Source organism: Chionomys nivalis, chromosome 7 (genome assembly GCF_950005125.1).
Source record: "Chionomys nivalis chromosome 7, mChiNiv1.1, whole genome shotgun sequence".
Lineage (NCBI taxonomy): Eukaryota > Metazoa > Chordata > Mammalia > Rodentia > Cricetidae > Chionomys > Chionomys nivalis.
The window spans coordinates 98,418,954-98,444,206 of NC_080092.1; the positions used below are offsets into that span (position 1 = coordinate 98,418,954).

The 25,253-nt window shown below is 53.6% G+C and overlaps 1 protein-coding gene across 2 annotated transcripts in view; it reads right to left on the reverse strand.

Annotated features, from left to right (window-relative positions):
- Nucleotides 1–25,253, reverse strand: part of Dnah17 (dynein axonemal heavy chain 17) — a 105,487-nt gene that overhangs the window by 68,034 nt on the left and 12,200 nt on the right. Inside the window, exons 13-30 of one of the 2 annotated variants that reach the window (XM_057774058.1) lie at nucleotides 24,982–25,128; nucleotides 21,507–21,615; nucleotides 20,485–20,588; nucleotides 18,982–19,122; nucleotides 17,026–17,169; nucleotides 15,463–15,645; nucleotides 13,371–13,625; nucleotides 12,382–12,551; nucleotides 11,672–11,894; nucleotides 9,806–9,922; nucleotides 9,619–9,705; nucleotides 7,136–7,288; nucleotides 5,954–6,202; nucleotides 3,086–3,208; nucleotides 1,698–2,045; nucleotides 1,520–1,611; nucleotides 955–1,081; nucleotides 272–424 (exon numbers count right to left, since the gene is read on the reverse strand). In XM_057774058.1, coding sequence (XP_057630041.1) covers nucleotides 272–424; nucleotides 955–1,081; nucleotides 1,520–1,611; nucleotides 1,698–2,045; nucleotides 3,086–3,208; nucleotides 5,954–6,202; nucleotides 7,136–7,288; nucleotides 9,619–9,705; nucleotides 9,806–9,922; nucleotides 11,672–11,894; nucleotides 12,382–12,551; nucleotides 13,371–13,625; nucleotides 15,463–15,645; nucleotides 17,026–17,169; nucleotides 18,982–19,122; nucleotides 20,485–20,588; nucleotides 21,507–21,615; nucleotides 24,982–25,128 — 2,925 coding nt within the window. Of the gene's footprint in view, nucleotides 1–271; nucleotides 425–954; nucleotides 1,082–1,519; nucleotides 1,612–1,697; nucleotides 2,046–3,085; nucleotides 3,209–5,953; nucleotides 6,203–7,135; nucleotides 7,289–9,603; nucleotides 9,706–9,805; nucleotides 9,923–11,671; nucleotides 11,895–12,381; nucleotides 12,552–13,370; nucleotides 13,626–15,462; nucleotides 15,646–17,025; nucleotides 17,170–18,981; nucleotides 19,123–20,484; nucleotides 20,589–21,506; nucleotides 21,616–24,981; nucleotides 25,129–25,253 lie in introns of both variants that reach the window. The other variant, XM_057774059.1, reaches the window with a different exon arrangement.

Sequence of the window (25,253 nt, forward strand, 5' to 3'; positions counted from 1 at the left end):
GTCAGGCCTGACAACTTGAGATCAGTCTTTGGGGCCAACGCGGTGTAAGGACAGAGAGAACTGATTCCTGGAAGTTGGCCTCTGGCCTCCACTTGCAAACCATGACACATGCACTCCACACAAACAAACACGTTTATAAATCAGATAGAAAAGAGCTCCCCCCCCCCCCCCGCCGCCGCCCAAGCATTTCCTTGAGCGGTAGAAGAGAGGACTGCGCAGTGCACAGCCCGTCCCCCTCCCCGCAGCCTCACTGCTTGACGGGCAGGCTCACCTGGCCCGAGAGGTCACACTCCTTATCAAAGCCCACGAACTCGTCCTCCTTGCTGTACATCCCCAGCCCGAACTTGAGCGGTTTCCCTTCAGCGTCCAGACGGAACTTGAGCTTACACAGACTGTCGAAGAGCTTGGACAGGTGGCGGCTCACCTGGGGGAAGGACCCTGGAGTTGCCCATGGTAGCTCCAGGCTCCCTGCAGTGGGTTTAATTAAGCCTTCTCTTTTCCATCCTTTCTCTTCCATCTTGGGAATATCTGCCCTGTCTTTGACTGATGCTAACTGAGTGTGGCTCAGGTGACCACAGGCATCTGCCAGAACTGGCGTTGGGCAGGGCACAGTTACCAGAGCCTCTGCTGAGGTTCCAGGCATGCACCCTTTTCCGTGCCTAGCCTATATGAAACATGACCTCTCTTTTCAAGAAGCCCTGGGAAGTGTCTTCCTAGATTTCAGGGTACGCCTTAGGGCAAAGTTTATGAGGACCACAAGGAGAACAGCTCAGGGTGTCTTCCAGATGCCCACGAAGCCCCCACCCCACCTCATCCATTCCATAGAAGGAAAACAAGCAGAGCCTGGTCAGCCGCCTTGCCCAAAGCCGCACTGTGTGCAGAATGCATGGTGGGTTTGTCCTCCAGCCCTGGGCTCCTAGACGCAGGGGTTTCCACAGCTGGGGCCCTGTCTACCTCCACGGGGTCATTTCCGTTGGAAAGAATGTCCAGCAGGTCAGCCGAGGAGACAAAATAGAACCTTGGGAAGGCCAGTCTCTTTGTCTCCAGGTATTCAGCCAAGGCCTTTTCACACACGGCCAAGCTAAGAGGGAGGAGGAAGAAGGGGCCCGTTGGTCTTTTACTGCAGAGCCAGCTCATCCTCTCAGATAGCTGAAGGCACAGACCCTCAGATAGCTGAAGGCACAGACCCTCAGATAGCTGAAGGCACAGACCCTCAGATAGCTGAAGGCACAGACCCTCAGATAGCTGAAGGCACAGACCCTCAGATAGCTGAAGGCACAGACCCTCAGGTAGCTGAAGGCACAGACCCAGACGATTCAGATCAGCCTTTTCTCCATAGACCCGGATGAACTCAGAGACTCTAGCCAGATGCTCTCTTTCCCCACCAGCTCTGACCACCTCCCAGCTCCTAATCCACCTCAGTGATGGAACATTCTTAGTCTATGACCGGTGCCTTTGCACAGCCAGTGCCACACGACTGTGCTCCAACGGCACCTCAGATGGGCGTATGGGGACCCACCTCTTCTTCAGCATCTCCAGTTTATCATAGAGACCCGGTTTGTTGGTGGCTTCCACCACGTTCGGTGTCTTCACAGCATCTGCCATCAAGGCCTGGAAGGAGAAGGGGAGGACAGAAGCGTCAGGGCCCATCTCGTCCACAGCAGCCATTTCTGGGAACACCCAGTGGCTGAGCTCACCTTGAATTCCTGGTCGATGCTGTCAAAGCGCTTGGAATCCTCTGGGAGCTGGGCTCTGATGTCTTCGGAGCCAATGAAGATGCTCTCCAGGTGGCTCCAGGTTCTTTGGACCTCAAACCAGATAGAGATGACAGAGTCTGCCGTGGACAGCTTCTGCTGCCAGCTGGTCACCTCCTTCAGGAAGTGGGACAGGTACTTGGACATCATCAGATTCTGCAGCTGCACTTGGTTGTCCTCCAGGGTCTCCACCAGCACCTCATCCGACTTAAGCATCATGGTGCCCGTTCGCGGGTGCGGCTCGTGCTCGAATTCCATGGTGGTCCAGGTACTGTCCAAGGTTTTCAGGATCTTTCAGGGCGACAGAAACAGGGAGCGTTTTGAAGGCAAAGCGTAACCCACAGGCTCAATGTGTCTTGTGCCCTTGATCCCTACACCCGGTGCTGCAGTTTGGGAAGGTCGTGCAACCTTCAGGAAGCTTCCTGCCGCTATGCCTTCCTCCAGGAGGGACTGTGCACCACCCCCCACGCAAGCCAGAATAAACTCTTCCTTAAGATGCTCATCAGTCATTTTGTCAAAAATGGCCAATTCCCAAGCATCGAGCATCCGGGGAGGCGAACTCAGGGAGGGATCCAAGCACCTGGGACTCGGAATAAAGCTAGGGAGCACACTGACTTTCTGGGCTGAAGGTGTTTTTGAAATGGCAGGTGTTAAGTTCACACCAACCTCCACCCTGTTTCGGGTTTTTGAGACAGGGCCTTACTATGTAGCCCTAGCCAGCCTCCAAGTCACAGAGATCCATCTGCCTGTCTCCTGGGGGCTGGGACTAAAGGCATGTGTCACCCTGTGTGAGCTACTTATGGATATGTGAGTGTGTGTGTGCACATGTATGTGTGCGTGCTGGATGCCCATGGTAGTCAGAAGAGAGCACCAGACCCCTTGGAGCTGGAGTCACAGGCAGCTGTGAGCTGCCTGCTGTTGGGGATGGGATCTGCACCCCAGTTCTCTGATAGAGCAGTAAGCGCTCTTTACTGTTGAGCCATGTCTGCAACCCCCTCACCCCAATCTGTTTCACAGATCAGGGGATTCATTCCCAGGTGAGTGATGCCCCCAGAGTCTCCTCAGAGTGTACTGTTGTGTGCTTCGGAGAGAAGAGCCAGGAATGCCAGGAATGGGGCTATTTGATGATACTGAGCTATGCAGGAACTGGATCAAGACTTTTCTGTCTTGAGCTCTCGAGGGAAGGCATCTAGACCTGCCAGAGGCTGAGGTCTGAGGTTGGTCCCTCACAGTCACTGAGCCTATGAGATCAGCCCCTCACAGTCACCACACCCATCAGAGAGTCCCAGGATCCTCTGCAGAGAAGCACACGTGGCAGCTTTGGCGCCCACCTTCTCCATGCCCGACTCCTTCACGGCCTTATCCACAATGTTGCGGACCTCGTCTTCGTACTTGTGGAGATTCAGCTGCAGCAGGTCTGCCAGGGTGGTCTCCTCTGACATTTCAAACTTCACCTAGGGGAGAAAACAGGCGTGTTTCGTGTGAGGCCAGGCGTCCTGCAGCGGCAGGAAGCGGGCCTCTCAGAGGAGCCTTGGCCACTGGGCCATGCTATGATCTTACTCAGGGGCTCCGTGACTCAGGCCGGTTCCTTCTCCAAACCTCACTGCTTTTTCTATAAAGCCACGTAAACCACAGAACCCCCTGGAGCGGGGGTGAAAAGTGCACACGTGTACCCAAACACACGCTCACTAAGGATCTCAGGGCATGACCCACAGATGGTGAGGACCTCAGGATGAGGTCGTCCCGGATCTCCGGGTGCACCCTAAGTCAGAAGGAAGAAGTGAGGCTCTGAGTCACAGCTGGAGGAGGCCACAGAAATGGAGGCCAACGATGGAGAAAGTGGCCCCAGATCAGCAAACTCACGGAGCCCTGGAAGCTGAGAGCAGCACCCTGGTTCTGGAGCCTCCTTCCTGACATTTTCAGATCTGGGAGGGCATGGCTTTGTTAGTGGAGTACCCACCCTGCCAGAGCAGCCTGGGAAAAAGTTCATGCTGCATGGACCTTCTGGGTAGCCAGTAAGTTACTGTTCTCCATGAGCACAACAATACGCCGCCATCACCCCGCTGCTATGGTTTGAATCCTCAGGGACACCCCAAAGCCCATGTGTCAAAGGCTTAGTTTCCAGCCTGAGGTGTTAGAAGAAACGGTGGGATCTGGCAAGGAGAGGTGAGGCCATTGCAGGTGTGCCCTCGAAGGGACGCTGATGGACTGGTTTCTTCCTCTCCTGCTGCTTCCTGGACACAGGGGATGAGCAGCCCTGCTCTCCTGTACCCCTACCGTGGATGATATCACCACAGTCCCCAAACTGCAGGACCCAGAGACCATGGAGACATCCTCTGACTGTGACTCAGGATAAACCCTTTCTCCTTTTACGATGACCTCAGGGGCAGCAGCGGCAGATGCTAACACATCTACCCCTAAGTTCGCATTCTCACGGTCACAAAGACAGGCTTCCGAGCGTAGACTCTGAGCCAACAGACGGCTCACCCTCTGCCCAAGTCCCTGCCTAAGCACTCAGCTTCTGACCAGGTTTAGGCACAAACCCAGCTTGTGGCAGTCACATCATCTCCCCTTGCCCGCAATCTATAAACTTTCCTGCTCTCGCCTGGGCATGTGACTTCTCTGGCCTCCATCTCTGGGAGACATGAACTCACCTGGGAGTTGCTTTGTTCAATAAGCCTGCTTTTCAGTTTGGCTTGATATGGTTTATTGTGTTAGCAGAGAATCTTATTATTGAAGGGGGAGCAGAAAACCTATTAATGCAGAGTTTGGTGTTTTCTCAGCTGATTTTCTGATGTGGGATTTCCTTCTGTCTGCTATGATTATGTTTATTACCATTGGTTAATAAAGAAGCTATTTTGACCTATGGCAGGACAGAATAGAGCTAGGCAGGAAAACTAAACTGAATGCTGGGAGAAAGAAGGTGGAGCCAGAGAGACTCCATGCTGCTGAAGGAGGCAGATGCCATGTAGTCACCCAAGAAGCAAGAGGTAACAAACCACGAGCCTCATGGTAAAATATGAAATAATAGAAATGGGTTCATTTAATATGTAAGAGCTAGCTAGGAATATGCTTAAGCTATTGGCCAAACAGTGTTGTAATTAATATAGTTTCAGTGTGATTACTCAGATCTGGGCAGCCAGGAAACAACAGTCTCTGTTTACAGTTTTCAGTCTTGCTTTGGTCCAGTATTTCGTCACTATGCTCCCTTCTCTATGTTTTGGAATGGTAATGTACATCCTGTGCCATTATATGTTGGAAGTACGTGACAATCAGAACTGGCTGTGTAATTTGCAGGGCCTGATATGAACTGAACACTTGGGGCCTTGGAAGATGATTGAGTTTCAAGGTCATGGCAGCCAACACTAACCTGCCAAAAGATGTGCTCATTAGTGCAATAGTGGCATGGTGGCCATAGGGTAACCAACCACGTTTTGATAGGATGTGAGGCCTGCTCCACAGAGGGGAAACTTACGCCTGTTAATGTAGACCTGGTCACAAGTCCATGGCTTGGTAGGTACAGGCCAAAGGGGGACAAACTACTGTGGTTTGCTGAAGGGACATGGTGTCACACTGCCTTCTAAATATTTACGATTATACCCAGAGACGAGTGCTGCTCTCGGCCAGAACCAGAGAAGCTTCTGTGTGCAGTGGGCATAGTTAGTATAATGACTCATAGCTGGTCAAACCGGTAAAAATTCACAAGGCCCCACAGCAAGAAATGGCTGCTAGCGGAATGGTGAGAGGAGTCATTTTCTTCAGCGCTGTGGCCACTGCTAAGTTACCTCTGCTCTTGCTAAATAACCCCACCTCCATGCTCAGGGAAGCACCCCTAAACTAAACTTAACTCAGCGAGCTACAATAAATAAGACAAGCAAACAAATAGACATGAAAATAAGGGGGGGCTTGAGAAGAAGAAAGGGTTCGGTGGGAGTAGGAGGGGGTGAAGGATAGTAATGGGGGGACGAAGACAACCAAAATCCATTGCACACCTGTTTGAAGTCAAAGGATTTAAAACTAGCAGAGTTGAAGGCAAACACCCCCCCCCCCCCCCAGCTCCCAACCACTGTATAGACGCGGCCCAGGTCCAGCTTTGCCAACCTCATACACTGACACCCCACCCCCACCGCTCAGGCAACCCAGGCTAGCCCACCTGCCAGCAGCCGCCCCTCGGTCCACCCAGCATCAAGCCGCGGTACCTGGGTGGCCTGCATGAGCTGTTGCCAGTGGCGGTCTCGGATGGCGGGGTTCTGCAGCTCGCTCACTGCACGCAGGGATGTGATCATGTTTTTCACCGTGTTGTCCAGCCCCACGAAGGCATCCCAAGCTTTCATCTCCTTGTCCAGAGACCTCACGTCCTTGGCAAACTTCTTACAGTCAATGTCCATTTGCTCCACGTTGATGTCCTTCCATTTGGTGGTCTTCCAGTCGTCGATGCTAGTGTTGACCTGCAGGGACAGCATCCGTGTCACCCCCCATCTTCCCTGGGCTCCCTGCTCCACCCTCTGGCGACAGCGCCCTGAGCCATCTGCTGTTGGAGAGTTTGGGGGTTGTGAGACACGCTGTACTGTCTTCGCTTTCAAAAAAAAGTGTTAAGACAAACTCCGTTAAAAAAGAAACTGTAAAAAAGCTGCTCCGCGGAAATTCAAAGTCCTCCAGGATCAGCGCATCTTACATTCACAGTCCAGGTGGTCGCAATTGTATAAACCAGTCAGTCTAGCAGCAACCTGAGGCCGAGCTCTGGCCACCCAGGAGATAAGAGCACAGCAGGACCCGACCCTGCTAGGTGTGCCACCTGCTGGCTCTGACATGGCTCCCGCCCGTTCGCCTCAATGAAATACTGTGGGTTGTGTGGTCATTTTCCTGAGACTACAGACCCATTTCTTACATCAACAGTGCCCAGCGGGAGGGGGGACATTCACAGACCAGGAGAACCACGTGAGACTTGGTCTTTCAACAATGAGGGGCTCACGAGGCCCCATCCTCTCTGAGGTGGCTGGTGGAGGCGGAGCTATATTCCTCAGTGGTGCGGCCACTGCTAAGTTGCCCTTGCTGGAGTAAATACACTTACACCTATACTTGGGCTAGCAACTCGAACTACACTCAACAGGCCACCAAAAACAGACACACAAACAGGCCGTGCAAGTAGGAGGGGTCATACTGAGAAGACTGGATCAGAAGAAGTCTGAGGGAAGAGAGTCGGGCGGGAGGGAGGGAGGCAGCAGATGGAGGCCATATGTCCAGACAAAGCGCGACTGCAAAGGCCTCTGGGAAGTGGCCCCAGCTCGGGTCAGGTCCCCTCTCGGTGCCCTTACAGACTCCTGCAGAGTCCCTAGCCCCCTTCACCCCCACCCCGCCCCACAGGACCTGGCCTGCCTCACCATGACGATCATGTCCCACAGCTCCTTCAGCAGGCGGACCTCCCTGTGGCAGGCCTTCAGCTGCTTGTAGTCCGGTACTGTGACCTCAAACAGGCTGGCGGACTTGCACAGGGCCTCCATGACGCCCTCCATGGCCGAGATGCTTTTTTGTTGCTGGGATGGGAGGGGAGGGGACATCAGTGGGCTGCCCCCCAAACCTGAGTGCCCTGCCCCACCCCCATTCCTGCCTTTTCCATCTCTTTTCTCCACCATGCCCCAACAAATCTTCTCTGTCTTCCAGCGGCGCCTTCCCATCCCTTGGTGGAGACCAATGCCCCAGCCAAGATGGCAGCTGCCCTCTGTGATGCCCTTCCCTCTGGGATGTAATCAGAGACAGCTTCTCTCTACAGACTCAGGTCTGTGTGGAAGTAGATGAAGTCCTGAGGGAATGTGTATTGTTGGCATGGGCACAGCCTCAGACCCAGGGACATGGCAAGGCCTTTCCCAAGTCAGGCTCAGGGAGATGGCAAAGATATTTCCCCCTCTCTGTTCTCACTGCCCAAATGTTAGATTCAGCATCCGGTGCCGAGGTCCACAGCCATGGCCCAGCCATCTTACCCTAACCAGGGCAGGAATGCATGGGTTCTCAGAGGGGTCAGTTCTGAACTCAATAGGTCTCTTGTACTCGCTCTAGGGTCCAGACCCTTGGGACCTCAGCTTGCTAGGCAGATGTGAACCCCTTAAGATCACATCTTGCAGTGTGAACCCCCACAAAATCCTTGTGTGGGATGTTGACAGTGTGTGCAGAAATTATCAACCATAGCTTCCTTCTCCCTTCTCCCGGATGTTCACAGCCTGAGACTGCTGACTTAGACCCTCTGCTGAGATGATGCTAAACTAATCTCTTCTTTTGACGGTGTACAACAAGCCCGCCTCCTGGATTCAGATGTATACAATAAATGTATTGAGTTTCTGGGCTGCTGGGTCATCATATAAACATAGAGCCCAGCTTTTCTGTCTGTGTGTCTGGGAATCTATTTGTAATTAGGGTTTATCCCCAAAACCAGAAAAACAAAGCAGCCAAGCCACTAGAGAAGTCTTACCTCTACCAAGGCTGGGTGACTGCAAACTAAACAGACAGAGCCTCTCTCTCTCTTCCTATTCCCTCTAGTGCTGGGATTAAAGGTGTGTGACTCACTAGGACTGGGACTAAAGGTGGGAGCCACCACCACCTGGATTTGTTTCTGTATCAATCTTGGGTAGCTCAGGATAGCCTTGAACTCACAGACTTGACTCTGTCTCCCAAATCTTGGGATTAAAAGTGTATGTCACCATTGCCTAAATGATAGTGGCTTTAGCTTTGCCTCTGGTCTTCAGGCAAGATTTGTTTCTCAGAATACAAACAATATAGCACTCCATGGGGCCCCGGTTAGGTCACCCCAGGCTGGGCAGGCTGTGGCATATCCATGCCAACTTTTATTCCTTAACTTGTTTTGGAGATAGGGTCTCCTGGAGCCCAGGATGACCTAAACTTTCTCCGAGGCTGAAGCTGTCCTTGAACTCCCGACCCTCTTGCCTATACCTCTCAGGAGCTGAGACGACTGGTGTGTACCACCGCAACCCGAGTGCCTCAGTCCTTGCGGGGATCGATCCCCCAGCACCCATGGCTTCCATACCATAGTCTCATTTATTAAAACTGACTAGAGCAACGCAGGATTGTTTTAAGGCAGGGGTGGTGGCATTGAGATTGTGGCTCAGGGAATGGGCCACATGTGAAGTGGCCATGAAGAAAAGAGGGAACCTTGACCCTAAAAACTGGAGCTCAGGGCAGAGGAAATGTGAGGCGACTGGAAGGACCTTGTGGGGTTCACCGAGAGAGCTGAGGTCCCCCAGGTCTGAATCCTGGGGTTGGTGCAGGACGCATAAGAGGCTCAGAGATGACCCAGGCTCTGAGAACCCCAAGCGTTCCTGCCCTTGGAGGATCTTCTTTGGCTGGGGCGAGATGGCCGGGCCGTAGCTGTGGACCCAAGCATCAGATGCTGACTCTAACATTTGGGCAGTGAGAACAGAGTGGGGGCACAGGCAAAACCTGGCGGCTGGTTGGCCGGGAGAGGAAGGGACAGGAGTTAAGTCCAGGTGACAGGAGACAGCTTCATGGGAAGGTAGCTGGGCATGAGAGTGACAAAGGCAGCCTTGCAGGACACCCGTATGACTACAGGCGGTGACCCTGGAATAGCTTTCTAAGCAGTGCGTAGAGTGGAGGCTATGTGGCTAGAAAGGGGACACCTCATCGATATGTTCACACTTACACATATACATGTGCGCGCGTGTGCGCGCGCACACACACACACACACACAAAGAGTCCCACACACACACACGCTTGGCCTCAGGGCAGTCCCATTTACATCACACTCCTATGTGTGAGAGTAAAGACTTGAAAGAAGACCAGCACTCCATGGGCTCCCAGAGCCGCAGCTCGGACCTCAGCACAGAGCATAAGTACCTTATTCAGAGACTTGTAGGAGTCGGGGTCACTGAAGGAGAAGGGGGCGTCGCGTCTGAACTTCTCCCTGAATTCGTGCTGCTTGAGCTGCAAGAGAGCAAGGGAGGGGGCTCAGGCCCTGCCAGGCTCAGGACACCCGGTGCACTGCCGCCAGTGCCACAGCCCCAGCCCAGGCCTGGCAGGCTACCTCGAACTGCTGGCACTTGCGGCGCAGGATGTTGACCTCGTTGGCCTGGAGGGGCGCCACATTCTGCTTCACCTGAATGGCCAGCTTCTTGGTGTTGGTCCACTGCTCTGGCAGCTCCTGTGGGAGACGAAGGCCGGGGAAGTGTGTCTGGTGTTTGCCTGCATGTAGGTATGTGTGCCACACGCGTGCAGCGCCTGGAGAGGGCAGAGGAGGGGGTCGGATCCCCTGGAACTGGAGTTACAGGTGGTTGTGAGCTGCCGTGTGGGTGCTGGGAACTGAACCTAGGTCCTCTGCGAAAACAGCCAGGCCGTCTCCCCAGCCCCCCATGTCACCCTTTATAGACGCTCTGCCATGAGATAGCTGCAGGCTCAGGAGACACCTCTAAAGTGGAGCGAGTGCTCATGTGGTCCCCACTCAGCCCCAGAATGGCAAACCGAGTTCCGTGTCTTCCGCCAACCAGAAATTCTTCCGAACTTCATCGTGTTCATCGGCTTGAACCTACCTACAATGTACACTGTGCATACATGTGTGTGTATCCATGTGTGCCTAAGTATTATTTGTGCATGTGTATGCATGTGCATGCATGTATGTGCCTATGAAAGTGCCTGTATGCTCATGTGTGCGTGGGAGCGTCTGTGTATACATTTGTGCACGTGTGCCCGTCCACCAGTATATAGTTCAAAGCCTTTTATCTAGGCAGAGGTCTGTGTCTGTCCGGCTAAGGACCCAGCATCAGGAATTAGAAAGTGATAACATCCAGGCCATCGAACCTCCCTGAGAACCCTATTCAGTCCGCCATATGTGGCACCCTTACACCCCAAGCTGCCCCCTGGCATGGCCTGAGAGCCCCTAGGAACTGGTCACAGGCTTCAACTGAACCTCGAATGGGGCAGGCACAAGCCTGTTGCTTAAGATTCACACCCAACCAACTCTGGGACCCTCAACAGCACAGGGCCACCCTGGCAGGAAGCACTGCGGGGCCATGGGCCTGTGGCTCCTTGTCTCTTGTTGCTCCTGAGCCGTGGATGTGGACAGTGGCTAGAGTTGGTGTATACAGAATGGACTTGGTGCAACTGGGCGGTGGGAGGGAGGGAGGGAGAGATGTTAGTTACTGATGGGCTTGGGAGGAGATGCGAAAGGCAGAGCCTCCTTAGAGGGCTCCTACAGAGGGACTTCGCCCATCCTGCTCAGCCTATATCCCCGCAACAGAGACTTCTTCCGTGTTGACAATGGATGTCTGCTGTGGGATTCCCCTCTGTATGCTGTGAATACCATTGGTCAGTGAATAAAGGCGCTTTGGCCTACAGCAGGGCAGAATTGAATAAGGTGGGAATTCCAAGCAGATAGAAGAGGAAAGTCCGGGAGAAGCCGTGTAGTCACCGGAAGAAAAAGATGCCCACACACTGCTACTGGTAAACCACAAGCCTCGTGGTAAAATATAAAATAATAGAAATGGGTTAATTTGAGATGTAAGAGCTAGCTAGAAATACGCTTAAGCTATTGGCCAAACAGTATTGCAATTACTATAGTTTCTGTGTGATTATTTGGGTCTGGGTGGCCCAGAAATGAACAGGTAGTCTCCATCTACAGATGTCATGTGAGCAGTGAACATCAAGACCAAGAGAGCTTCTGCCCCCCTCATCACTCGCTCCTCTTCAGGGGCTCTCTCTGCCCTGGTCTCCATCAGCTTTCACACCAACCTGGAGTGACCGCCACACTCCAGAGGCGATGTGGGACATGGAGATAGTTTTAACCCCATGGAACCATCAGTAGGCTATCCCAGGCCTCTGGGACTGCAGAGTCTAGCAGGTGCGGAGCCTGCAGTGACCCGGCACAGCCCCCCTGTATGGCTCTGCCTGGCCCTACCTGGAGCTTCAAGTAGGTCTCCTCCGGCATCTCCTCCCCGTAGGTCTTGAGCAGTTCGATGGTCTGCTTCAGGGGCTCAAACATGCTGTCAGTGGCCACCTGCCTCTCCTTGACTTTCATCAAGTGCCCCATCACCTCCACCAGCCCGTCATAGTCCCCCTCCTTTAGTGGCTTCTTGAGGCCCGATCGAGTGACGGTCATGAAGCCTTCAAGTTCAGCAAGACTGCAGGAAGAGGGGACGCTCTGAGAGGGTTCGACTCCTCCCGGGGCGCCACCTCAATGTCAGCTTAGTAAGGACACTTGACTGCCATGCAAGGTGCCACCTGAGAGCGGACAGCCGCTTCCTCCATATGCCCCCTCAGCCTAGACACACAAAGATCCTAGCAGCTTAGACCAGGCTGATTCTTGAGCCCTAACTTAAAGCCACAGCTCAGAGTGGCCAGCGAGCCTCCCAGATGCTGCCCCGATGCTACAACTACTGGCGGGCTGTCCCAGCAGCCTTCCCGCCAGACCCAAGGCTTCCTCACAGTGAGCACGAGGGGTATGTGGCTTTCCCCCTTGGCTTCTCCCTCCTACCTGCCCAGGACTGGTCACACACCTAACCACAAGCAGAGGCGGAAGGCCCCCATTGGCAAAGTTCCTGGTTTCTCTCCCAGGCTGTCCCGGGGAGACTTGGGTGTCTCTGCAGAGGGTCGCGCAAGCGGTCTCACCTGTTGATGACGTGGTTGCTCAGGTATCGCTTGAACAGCAGACTCCAGCGCTTGATGGTGTTGAGCAAGGCCTGCTTGAAGGGGCGGCAGTCACACTGCAGCCAGCCGTGGAAAACCTTGGTGTTCTCACACCTGGACACCTCCTCGTATAGTTTCTCGTAGGAGTCGATCTGCCCAGCACAGGCCATGGGCTCCGTCAGCCGTGGCCGTGCTTACCCTGAGAGCCTGTTTTCTGTCTGACTCTGAGGGGCAGCCAGGTGGCCCAGGGTGCTAACACCACCCAGCTACCTGTTTGCCCTTATGCCAGCATCCCAGGGTGCCTTCTGCTCCACCCCTACAAGGGGACGGTCAGACGGAGGGGGACAGGACTGGGTGACAGCAGCAGGGCCTTCGGGGGCGTTAGGGGACTCCCGAAGGGAGCCCCTCAGCTCGTGCAAGTGCTTGCCCACTCTGGGCCACCCCATCCTAGTGAGGTGGCTCCCTCTCACTCGGTTTGGAGATCTGTGGGGACGGTCTCATTGTCTGGATTCCAGATGCTCCAACACCTGGGCCCTTGCTGACTCTGGAGGCCGATTCCTGGACAGCAAACCCCTTGCCTAGAGCCGGCCTGAGTGCGGGACTCTTACTGGGCTCTCACAGAGTCTTACACTCGGGATCAACAGTCGCCTGTGCTAGTCACACAGGACAGAACAGCAGCCAGCTCAGCACAGGACCCTCACCAAGCTAACTGAAGCCGTTCTGGTAGGAGCCTGCTGAAGGCTCTTCTCAGAGCCTTGGCATAGAGAAACCCTCCTGGGGCACTAGTGCTCCTCCATGTGGAGTGCTGTGGTATAGCATGGCACTCCTAGCCTCATCAGCCCTGAGCTGCTGTAAATCCCACATCTTAATCACGCACCACCCAGGTTTCAAATGAGGCCCCAAGGCCGTCCACTGGAAGATGCAGGAGAGGGCATAGCAGAGGACAATGCACACAGTTCCAGGGCACACACCTGCTGCTGGAACTGAGCCAGGCTGGGCGGCGTCTTGGGGATGGTATCGTCCACCCGGGTGTCCAGCTCCTCAGGGGTGGGTGCGTGCCCAAAGATGAGGAAGTTCTTCATAAACTCTTGAAGGTCATCCACCCAGAGGTAGGAGTACCTCTCAAAGGAGTCCTGGTACTCCTCAGCCACCTTCATGGCCCCAATGACCAGGCTGGACACTTCCTCCCGCATCTCGATGAGGTCTGTAATGTCCTCCAGGTCTGTCTGCAGGCGTGGGAGTGGGGACAATGGATGGGACATTTGCTTTGATGAGTCACAGGTTTGCCCCCAACCCAGAAGAGTAGCTCGCTACAGATGAAGGTGCTCTTAAGTAACCTGGACGGGGAGGGCCTGCCAGGGTACAGTGCCCCCTTGGTAGAAGTTCTGGTGAGGGCAACTTTGGTCTGGGCGGTGACAGACCTTGGCTGGGTGATGTGTGCCCAGAAGGGCAACGGGGACACAGACAGGGCTCGCATGGACTGTTTCAGGTGGGAGTGGGCATTTGACAAACAGTAACAAACCCAGAAAATCACCCTCTTGGTAAATCTCAGTCAGGGTTACCTAAGAGAGATGGAAGGCGCTTGGGTCTGCACCAGGCAGTTTATGAGGTCTGTAAATTTCTCGTTATGCTCTGTGGAGACCCGCACTGGACGCTCGCTTCCCAGCTGGAGCCCTGCTTCTGGCTAGGAACGCCACGGAGGGCGGTGTTTTGTTTTTGTACATTTCTACACGTTTAACGATTTCTGTTAAGTCTCATTTTTATTTTGCTCTTGGCGCCCTTCTGTCCTTCACTAGTTCTTCCTTGTGTAAGTTTAAATCTTCTAGTAAAAGCAGGCGAGTGCACACATATCCCCTCCACCCCTGCACACACAGGACACCTCCTTTCAGCTACTGGAGAATCCGCGCCACTGGGCAGTGCCAACGAGGCAGAAGCCTAGGGGAGGAAATGGCTCCGTGTTGTACAGCTGTTCTCCAGAATCGAACATCCCTTCTCCGAGGAGGCAGAGGAAACTCACAAGGGCTAGGAAACTCCTGATGCTTACAGGATCCACAAAGATGGATCCCCAGGTCATTTGAGCAGTAACTACTGGCAAGAGGGCACTCTCCTACTGACAGGCCACCGGCAGTTCCTGCAGGTCGCCCAGAGATGAAGCTTTCGTGAGTTGTTGCCCGTACTTGGGTGGACTTTTTGGGAACACAGCTGCCTTGAGCAACCCACAATTCTGTCAGCAATCCCAATAAGCTCACAGGCTCACTAAGCTAGACTTGAGTGGGGCGGGCTCTCGGGGTTACTGTCGGTACTCTATCTGAGGTGGACTGACATTTGTTCTTGTCTCCCCAGGAAGTCACCTGGCATCCCCTTCATGTCACCTGTCCTCACATCCCCTTGCCCTTGTCCTGGCTGCCACCAGTAGGCACTCAAAAGTTCAGTGTGCAGCCACAGAAAGACTTGTTTCTGTCGGTTTAAATTGAGATCCCAGCGGAAACAGTGCCCCAGCCTCATGGGTGTACGGCGATCAGGACGTCTTCCCGGGTCTGGCTCCTTGTCAGTACTCAGCTGGGGGGACAGAGGGCTCCAGTCTGGGAGTGACACTGGAACTCTCTCCAATCTGTGTTCCACTGTACCCACAAATGTCCTAGCAATCTGCCTGCTCCCCCACGTCAGACTCCTCTGCCCAGAATTGGACCACACTCAGCAAGCAATACACTCAGATCAGGCGGGTAGGGATGGTAGCAGATGGCATCTGGGAGAGTTAATCTCTATCGTCGGCTTGACCAGGTTTAGAATCACCTCTGGGTATGGCTGTGGAAACTTCTAGAGTGGCTGAACGCAGGTGACACCCATTCCCAGACTGCTTATCAGGGAGAAAGCCCGCTGAGTACCAAAATCCATCACTCTCTGCTTCCCCGCTGCAGGCACAGGCCTGGCAACCCAACAGGACATAACCACACCAATCGCTTTCTGAGCTGTCGTCACCAAACTCTGCTGAGCTAGGTCATGACCAGCTGGTACCCACTCAAGCAGGGAGACGCAGAAAGGTGGCAATGGACCGAGGCTGACCTTGTAGTTGATTCTGCCCTTGGCCAGGCGAGGGATGAGCCTGGCCACATTGTAGAGGTCATTGATCAGGCCCTCGATGAGCACCAGGAAGCCATCCTCTCCGCCCATCTCCAGAGACGGGTTGTACGTCAGCCCTTCCTCATCCAGCTCCATGCGGATCTCAAACAGGGGAGCGACGCTCTCCTGAAACAGGTCACGGGGGGCCTAGGGTCTCGGCTGCTGCTAAATGACATCCAGCTGCCCACTCTGGGCTCTGGTTAATAAGTGGCTCTCACTTGCTGGCTCAGACCACGTCAGCCCGGTGCACAGCCGTGGGGTCAAGGCAGCAAGGACAGGCTGGGGAAGAGTGTGCGTAAAAGCAGATGGCTGAGCTCAGTGCTGCCAGTCACTGGCTGCCCGGCCCTGGGAGCATCATTTCATGGAAAGCTAGAATTACCATTCAGAGGCTGCCCGTCACTCCTAGGACACAGAGTGTGTAAGGCTAGGCAAGTCCTCGTCTCCCCACACGGCTGCAGCCAGTCCATACCTGGACGCCTCTGGTGAGGCTGCAAAGTCACAGGGCACAGGCCCCATCTGCCAGGAGGTCTACCGAGGTTTACTCTGGGGCTCTTCCCATGATATCCTTCATGCTGACTGACTGCTGATACCCTGAAGAGCCTCTCAATGCTAGCAAACAGCTCTCCTCGTCATAGGGAACTTGGGGGAAGGGCACAGAGTCTATCTGCCACAGATCTGAGTCTGAGGTGGCCACAGAAAGGACAGCCTAGCCACTTGCGGGCCATGGTGCACAACCCGAGAACCTCTGACCTCTTCGATGGACTAATCCATTGATGGAGTTATAGCTTAAAGCATTTGGGGAAGGGGTTTGATCATGAAGGAGAGCTTCCCCTTACTTCCTGGCTGCTGTGGTGTGAGTAACTTGGCTCCATCCACGGCTCCTTTGCCGTGGGACTCTGCGCACCACAGCCCAGAAGCAACGGACCGGAGTCTTTGAGATGGCAAGCTATAAACTAGATCTTTCTTCTTTGAAGTTATGCCTCAGGTTCTCAGGCATTTTGTCACGGCAGCAAAACACTGACTGACACACTTGTCACAGGTCATGGTAGGGAAGGCGTCATCCCCCCGGAGGACACAACTCCGTGACACAGAAGAGAAGCTGCTGATGTCATGGGGAAGAGCCCCTTCTGCCATAACCATGAGAAGGGAACAGGGCTGCCTGGCATTACCTGGGAGCAAGGTGGGAGCATTTTCTCAAACATGGACAGAGACCACAGTGCATTTGGGTTATGGCAGATCTCAGGCGACTGGTCGTCCTGAGGGTCTGGGATTGGGGGTGTTCTCTGGCATGTGAGACCTTTAGTTTTAAAACCAGGGCAATCTGGGCACCACATATAGACTTAAAAGTCTATTAATCCACAAAGCTGCCTGCTTTTTCATCAAGCAAATCAGAAGCATGGATTCCAACACTAATCTCTCTCTCTCTCTCTCTCTCTCTCTCTCTCTCTCTCTCTCTCTCACACACACACACACACACACATACACACACACACACAAATAACTTACGTCCATAGTCATGTTGTCCATCAAGTAATTCAGAGATTTGCGGATGAAGCGGTCAAACTCATCTAAGACCATGCTGTCGATATAGTTGACGTAGTCCTTCCAGGACTGGCTGGTTGTATCTGCTCTGAACAGTTCCGCATTTTCCTGCATATGGAAGCACACCATTGGCTGCGATCTCACTGACGCCCACAAGATGTATCACCCTGGTCTTTGACCATTTGGTTCAGAGACACTCAGAGCAGATGTTTTAAGTCCTTCTAATGTGTTGGGCTCTTTCCCATAGAAGGCTTCATGCAGGGAGCTTACCCCCCCCCATCCTGTAAGGTATTCCTCTTCTAATCTTTTAGTGTTCAGCTCAGACGTCACCTCCTCCTAAAGACTGTCCCTTGAACATCCCTGACCCCACCACATTCTTCTTAGCAACCTGCTGTTTCTACTACTGCTACATCACGAGCGGCAGCTCTCAAGTTATCTTGTCTTTGGTCTGTATCTTCCTTCGGTGGCCATCTTTGTGACAAGAAGCCTCAGTTATCCTTTCTGCAATTGTACCTCTGATTCTTGGCAGTATCTGGGTCATACGTGGTAAAGGGCTTGATGCACAGGGGATGGACGGACGGACGGACGGACAGACGGATGGATGGATGGATGGGTTGATGGGTGGACCAACAAGTAGGTAAATGAATGGGTACATGTATGGCTACAAATATTGATGGGAGGAGAACTGGGTGGGAGGCGAATGAGTAGAAGAGTGGATGAGTGGGTGGGTGGGTGGGTGGGTAGTAGATAGATAGATAGGCAGATGAATGGATGGGTACATGAGTGGATGGGTTGAGGATGAATGGAGGGGTGGATGAAGGAAAGGATGGAAGGATGGATCGATGGATGGACAGATGAATAAATGGATGGACAGAAGGATAGATGGAAGGAAGGAAGGAAGGAAGGAAGGAAGGAAGGAAGGATGGATGGATGGGTGGATGGATGGAAGGATGGGTGGATGGGTGGATGGAAGAATGGATGGATGGGTGGGTGGATGGATGGAAGGAAGAATGGAAGGATGGAAGGATGAATGGATGGAATGAAGGACAGACGGATGGATGGATGGAAGGAAGGAAGGAAGGAAGGAAGGATGGATGGATGGATGGATGGATGGATGGATGGATGGATGGATGGAGAAGTATGTAATAGACGGAAGAGGGACAATGGGTGGATCTACAAGACACTGAGTGCTACAGGGTTCGTTGCAAAGATGAATGTAACCCAGCCTGTATTCTCAGGCCAAGGAGAAAGGAGCCAGAGTCTCGGGTAACTTTAGTGTGGGGCAGAAAGAAATGGCCCAAGTAGCTGTCACAGCAGTGGATGGAACAGATGTGGTAACAAAGTCTGGCACGCAGGCAGCGCTGTCTTGCTGAAGCTGGAACCCGTGAGGTTGTTCTTGTTGGCTCTCTGGCCTCCATCTCACTCAGTCTTGCTCCTCCTGCTGGGCTTCTATCAAAGGCACCCACTTTCTAGATGGCAAAGAGGTGTGTAGCCCATCTGCCTGACACACGCTGGCTGTGAAGTGCCGCATGCACACATGGGAGACTTTCTGTGTCCATTGTCTACACTCATGGATGGGAACCCATTAAGGATACACACAAACGCGCGGCAGCGTGTCCCTATTGGCCTAGGGTGACGGTGTCACGAGTCCATACGGACTGTAGGGCAGGTGCTGGTGGTGCTCTGGCCACCAGAACAGGGCCAGGACACAACAGTGACCCTCAGGCTTTGAAGCTCAGCAAACGCAGCCAACTGCTTTTGGGTCAGGCCACCTTGGACGAGAACTAATAGACTCTGTGGCAATTACTACACTTTTTGTCTGTAATTTTAATAAAATGTTCAGCCGGGTCTCCTTTCTCTCACCTCCACAAAGAGCAAGCAGCTTCCAAAGACACCCCCGCACCCCAAGGGTCTCCTTACCGCGACCATGGCTTGGATTCTCACGCCCGCATCCTTGACGGCAGCGTAGCGCTTGTTCAGGTTGGCCACCCTTCCGTCCAGGTCCAGCAGGGCCTCCTTCTTGTTGTCCTTCCTCTCAAATAGGGGGTTGGCTGACCAGTCCTGGTGGGAAGTCACAAGAGTGACGCACTTGGCCCCTCTCCCACATTCTCTTGGGCGTGGGCCTCCTTGTCCCTTGCCAGCCTTTCACTGTGCCCCCTGTGCACCTTGCCTAACTTCCTCTTGGGGACACGAGTGTGCCATTCAAGTGAAAACAGTGGTGAGGGGTGACATTGCTTTTCCACATCTGTTTTAAATTTAGGTTTTATTTGTGTGTGTGCCTGCTTGTCAGTATGTTCACCGCATGCAAGGAGCGCCCACAGAACAGAAGAGGGTGTCGAATCCCCTGGAATTAGAATTAGAGGTAGCTGTGAGCCACCCGGTGTGGGTGCTGGGAACAGAGCCCGGATCCTCTGCGGGAGTAGCAAGTGTTCTTAGCTGCTGAGCCGTCTCTCAGCCTCCCATCTTTTTGTTTTTATTGTTGGTGGTGCTTTGTTTGCTTTCTGAGGCAGGGTCTTCCTGCCTACACCTGGGTGGGCCTCAACCTCAGGATTCCCCCACTTCAGTTTTCCGAGACTTCAGGATTAATAGACTTAGCTCATAGCTGCCTGTCCCCCTGCCCTGCACATGAATGCGTGGTGGCTTTGACATATAATAAAATTATATATCTGAGAATTGACGGGAGGAAAGATTTTTTTAAAAGACTTCCTGGCCTGGGGAGGATAAATGCTTGCTGTGCAAGCCTGATGACCTCAACTCAGAACCCCAGCACCCGTGTAAAGTCTGGGTGCTCCAGTGCATGTCTGTAAGCCCAATGAGGGGCTGGGGGCAGGGGGGGGGCTGCATCCTGGAACTCACTGGGTTAGTCAGCTGGTGAACTCCAGGCTCAGGAGCCCTGTCTCTAAAGGTCAAGGTGGAAAGCAACCGGGGAAGACACCTGATATTAACCTCCATTTGCCACATGTGCACGCGCGCGCACACACATACACACTTATTCAATGTATGTGCACAGACTTGCACACACCAAACATACACATACTCTCAACTTCCTTTTGAACATATAGCCACAAATGTTTCTCAAATTAAGGCCACTGAGACCCATGAGGGAGGCTAGAGAAGGGTCCCTCAGCTTTCTGGAAATTGTTCGAGGTGGAAGAACTGCCATCTGTCTTCCCCGTCGAGCAGGGTGCCTCTTCTCTGACTGGCTGTGTCCCAGCCCGGCACAGCCAGGGCCCCGCACAGTCTACTGAGAGCAACAGAATGGAGCTGAGTCAGTTCTGCCGAGGGACCAGGCTCCTGCTTTGGGATCACACTGACGTCACGGCCCAGAACATCAGGCGGAGTTCCCCGGCTGCCCAACACACAGCAGCACTGTCCGGAGGCATCCACATAGCCCCGGCGCCTTGCCCTTGGCGGCTCACTCACCTGCATGGCCTGTCTGATCCCTTCTATGTTCTGCTTGGCTTTCTGCATCCGGTTCTGCAGATTGTACAGGACCTCCCGCATCTCCTGGATGTACTGAAACACGTCTACAACACAAGGCACGAGCAACGTGACCCCAGGAAGGGCCCGGAAAGAGCCACACCCTTCTTAGGCAGGCTCAGTACTCCACGGGGATGCTTCTTCAGCGTCCCACTCTAGAGCACGAAGCACACGTTGCCCTTGTTGACTTCCCTGGAGTGAAATGGCGGAAGTCACTCGCAGTCTGCCACTGTGGTCACAGGTTGTCTTCACTGCCCAGTGTGTGGATCTTGTCTCGCCCCCAGGCTCCTGGGACTGAAGCCCTCTCTCACTATGAGTGGGGGAGGAGGAGGCTGGGCATAAAGCTGCCAGGGCCTGGGGTAGGAGGAGGGCTGTGCTCTACAGCAGCTGGAGGGTGAGGGAAGGAATGTAGCCACCTTCTAAAGGAGCATTCAAGGGGGCCTGCATGTCTTACATATGGTGACATTTGGTCCCATCCTCCAGCTGAGACAGTGGAGCCCAGTGGGACTGAAAAGAGTGGCTAATGGCACAGCAAAGGTCTCAGGAGGAAGAGAGTAGTAGAAGGTGGCTCGTCCAGACCTCAGAGGGCACCCAGGGTTGCAGGGGGAGTTAGGGTCATGTCTCGTTTGCTGGTGGGATGGAGGAAGAAGACCCTGCCACCCCGTATCCTTCCTCTCCTTCAGCATCTGCCTCGAACAACAGGGACAATATGTCTTCCCTACTGACTTGCTAAGTGCCTGTGGTAGACACGAGGTCCCCTATCTAGAAATGGTTGGACTCTTGGCAACTCCCTAAGGGTTTTTGCCCATTCTGTGAGTGACAGGGGCAGGCTTTGTGGCCTGGGTGAGGAGGTGGGCAACAGCAATTCAAGCGACTCTGGAGCCTGGAGGCAGAAGCGGCTTCCCCGGAGTGCCAGAGGCAGGGGCTGCCCAGGTAAACCCTCAGAGCTAAGGGGGCCTAGGTACTTTCGCCATTCCAGAAGAGTGTGGTCTCGGCGCTCAGCAGCTTGACGTCGATTGCTTCCAGTTCTGACTTAATCAGTGGGAATTCCACATCCATCACTGTCGTCTTTATCTGCAGAAGGAAGGCCGCAGAGTTAGGGGTTTGGTCCCAGATCTTGATTCTAGATTGTCTAGAGTTCAACAGCATGAAGGGCCACTTATATATAAATGCCGCCACAATCGGTATTGTCTTGGAATTATGTCTAAATTTCATGCTGGGGCTAGAGAGATGGTACAGTGGTTAAGAGTGCACATTACTCTTCCAGAGGGACCCGAGTTCAATTCCCAGCACCCACGTCAGGTGACTCACAGCTGGAACTCCTGCTGCATAGGGCCTGATGCCTCCAAAGATACCCACATAAGTATGGTGTTCACACACACACACACACACACACGACTGAAAATAAAGTTCTAAAAATGAAACTACATTGTACTTCGGGTGATTCTGATTTCTTCCGAGGGTTAAGGAAATGCTTCATTCCTTGCTATCTATGTCACGCAGTAGAAAGAAGGACAATGGCAGGAAACATATGTGTAATGAAGGCTCTGTCTGCAGAACCTCTTTGGGGTCAGCGATCTAAGTCTGAAGTCCAGCGATGTCTTGGGGGAGCCAGGGTCTGGGAGGAGTGGCCGAACCTGTCTATCACGACGCAGAGCCCACTGCTTCTGCCCCACTCTGCCTTGTGCACCCAAAAAGTAGTTGATCCTTGAAAAAGTGAATTCACAAAACCAGAAAATCAGAAGTATCCAAGGAAGAGGGAGCCATCAGTCAGGCTCACGCTAAGACACAGAACAGAGACTCCTCCCAGGGGCGGAGCCTTTCCTTGGAGGATGAGCCCTGAGATGATGTCATCTCAGTAGTTTGTCTGTGCCCAAAGCCTGTGGGTGGATTTCAGGGGAGCCCTGCATGCTGACTCCAGCTGCTGGCTTCTGGTGGTTGACCATGACGATGCTGCGGGGCCCAAGGAATCTTCTGTCTGGAAGACAAGGTTGCTGTGGCACAGTCCACAGACCTGTTGTGCTAACCCCTCTCTCAATGAGGGTGGCTACTGCCATGATGAAATGCCGGGACAAAAAGCGAGTTGAGGAGGAGAGGGTTTGTCTGGCTCACAACTCCACATCCCTGTTCATCACTGCAGGAAGTCAGGACAGGAACTCAAGCGGGACAGGAACATGAAGGCAGGAGCTGATGCAGAGGCCATGGAGGGGCTCTGCTTACTGGCTTGCCCCCTGTGGCTTGCTCAGCCCAGAACCAGCAGCCCAGGGACAACACCATCCACCGTGAGTGAATGCACGTGTGCTCATCCATGTGTCTCAAAGGACAGTCTGCAGGCGCCATTTCTTTCCTACCATGTGGAGCCTTGGGGACCAAACTCAGGTCACCAGACTCAAGAGTGGTCACTTTTCTCACTGAACCATTTCATCAGCCCATTATTATTATTGTTGTTGTTGTTGTTATTATTGTTTGAGCCAGGTTAGCATACAACCCACAGCAATCCTCCTGCCTCCACCTTCTGTGTGCTAGCGTATAGGTGTGTGTCACACCTGGCACGATTTCACCGAGGCTGGCCCTGAACTTGCAGCAATCTTCCTGAGGCAGCTTTCTAAGTGCTTGGCTCATAGACATGGGTCACGGTACCTGGCTTGTCACTCTGCTGTGTTCAGAACTGTACACTTCAGGTACAGTCCAGCCATGGTCCTTTCTGTGTGGGGGGTGGAGTGTTGGTATCTCTAAGCTGACTCTCCCTTTCACTTTTGACCTTGCCTCGCCAAACAGAGGTGCCACGGGTTCCTGCAGCCTCCCTCCTCATACTCCAAGCCTTCCCTTGAGCTGCAACGAGGGCCGGCACTGAAATGCCAGGTGTGGTCACTGCTTGGGGTACTTGGGCGCCATCCTACAAGGCATCTGTTGGGGCAGCGGAGGTGGCATTGGGCACTCTTGACACTCTTTCTGGTGCCATCTGGCACGTCTCTGCTACTCAGTGCTGTCTCTGGCAGGACTTAGCAAGGGGCACATGAGGGTGGACCCAGTAGGGTCCCTTCCCCATGTGGATGGGCTTCATCTAGGCTTTGATGTTATCAGTGGAATGGAAGTTGAAATGGGAGGAGTTTGCTCCCTTTTCCTGGCTCACTCCCTGGGGCAACTGGTCACCTCTCCTGGCATTGGTTTTATATTCACACCGCCAGCTTTCCTGGTTCTCAGGTTTCAGACTCTCTGAATTACATGGTCCCTTCCTGAGGCGCCAGCTAGCGGGCAGTGCACTGTAAACCTTCCGTTATCCATAACCGTACAAGCCAATTCCTTGTGATTAATTGCCACATGGACCACCATCTCTCCTTGGCACCACTTCCCTGGAGAGCCTTGACAAACACCTGAGCCATTAGCCAAAGACAGTGGTGACCTTTGGAAGCTGGAGGGGCCCAGCGAACAGATTCTAATCGACAGCACCCTTGTCCCTCGGCTGGCACTTGACCTCTGCGATGGACAGGTTATACACTTCTGACCCGGAACTGGAAGATGACAGGTCTGTGCTGTCGGGGGCTGCTTGGACTGTGATGCTAGGTCACGGCAGCAGTGGAGAGACTGCCAGCGTCTGGGCTGGCCCACAATCTACGGCTGGGGAACCATAATACCTGTGTTTGCCTGCTCCAGATCATACCTGAGAAAGTTAACTTAGAGGTTTAGGCTTTTGGCTCCCAAAGTTTCATTCTGAGGTTGGTGTAATTGTTGCGGGGCCTGTGGTGAGGTGGATGTCATGGGGGTGGGAATGTGAAGCAGAGGTCACCCCATGGTGATCAGAAGACCAAAGAGGAGGCAGGAACTGAGGCCCAGGTATTGTCGTGTCTCCATCATCTTATGTCCCTTCCATAAGGCTCACCCCTGACTGTGCCAAGCCATTCGGTAGCACTGCAGACTGGGGACTGAGTCTTCAGTACATGGCCAGACTCTCACGTTGCCTTTCTCTGTCTCTGGGTGGAATTTAAGAGTAGGGCAGGCTGTCTGCTGTCCTCTGTGACCACAGCCCACCGACAGTTTCTGTTTCTGCTGCCCGAGCAGGCTGGCCTCGAGGCTAACCAAGGCCTGGGGCTCTCGTTTGTCAGTGATGTCTGTGTTAGGTCCCCAGATCGAAGGGGCGAGGGGAGAGACTCGTCATTCCCACCTGGGTTTCAGGAGGTGCCCCTCCCTGACTTACACAGAAGGGATGGACGCGATGTGAGATGACGTTGGTGTGTATTACCCAAAAGCTTGGGAACTTCCAAAGCCTTTACCGAGAATTGTGCAATGTTAGCCCGAGTCTAACACAGACGGCGCTTCCCGTGGCGACGCTCTGAGTCATCACCGCCCTTGTGGCTTCTTCCATATGAGTAAGGAAGGGAGGCACGTTTGAATAGGCAGACGCCCAAGTGTGGCATACTACGCAAGACAACACTGGCTCACCTCATTGTACCAGCCGACGATGAGCTCCAGGTTGCCCACGAACTTCCGGAAGGTTTCGTTCTCCGAGAAGAGTGTCTCCGCACTCGTGGGGATGTCTTTCTGCTGCTGGAAGTTCAAATATTTGACTTCTCGCAGGACTGCTACCAACTAAAGGGCCGGACAAGAGCAGGGAAATGGTCAGCAGGTGACCCCAGACATGGGCCCACTGCTGCTGGCTCTTCACAGCCAGGGAACTTGAAGGTGAGTAAGAAATGGTGCTTGCTGGCAGGCTC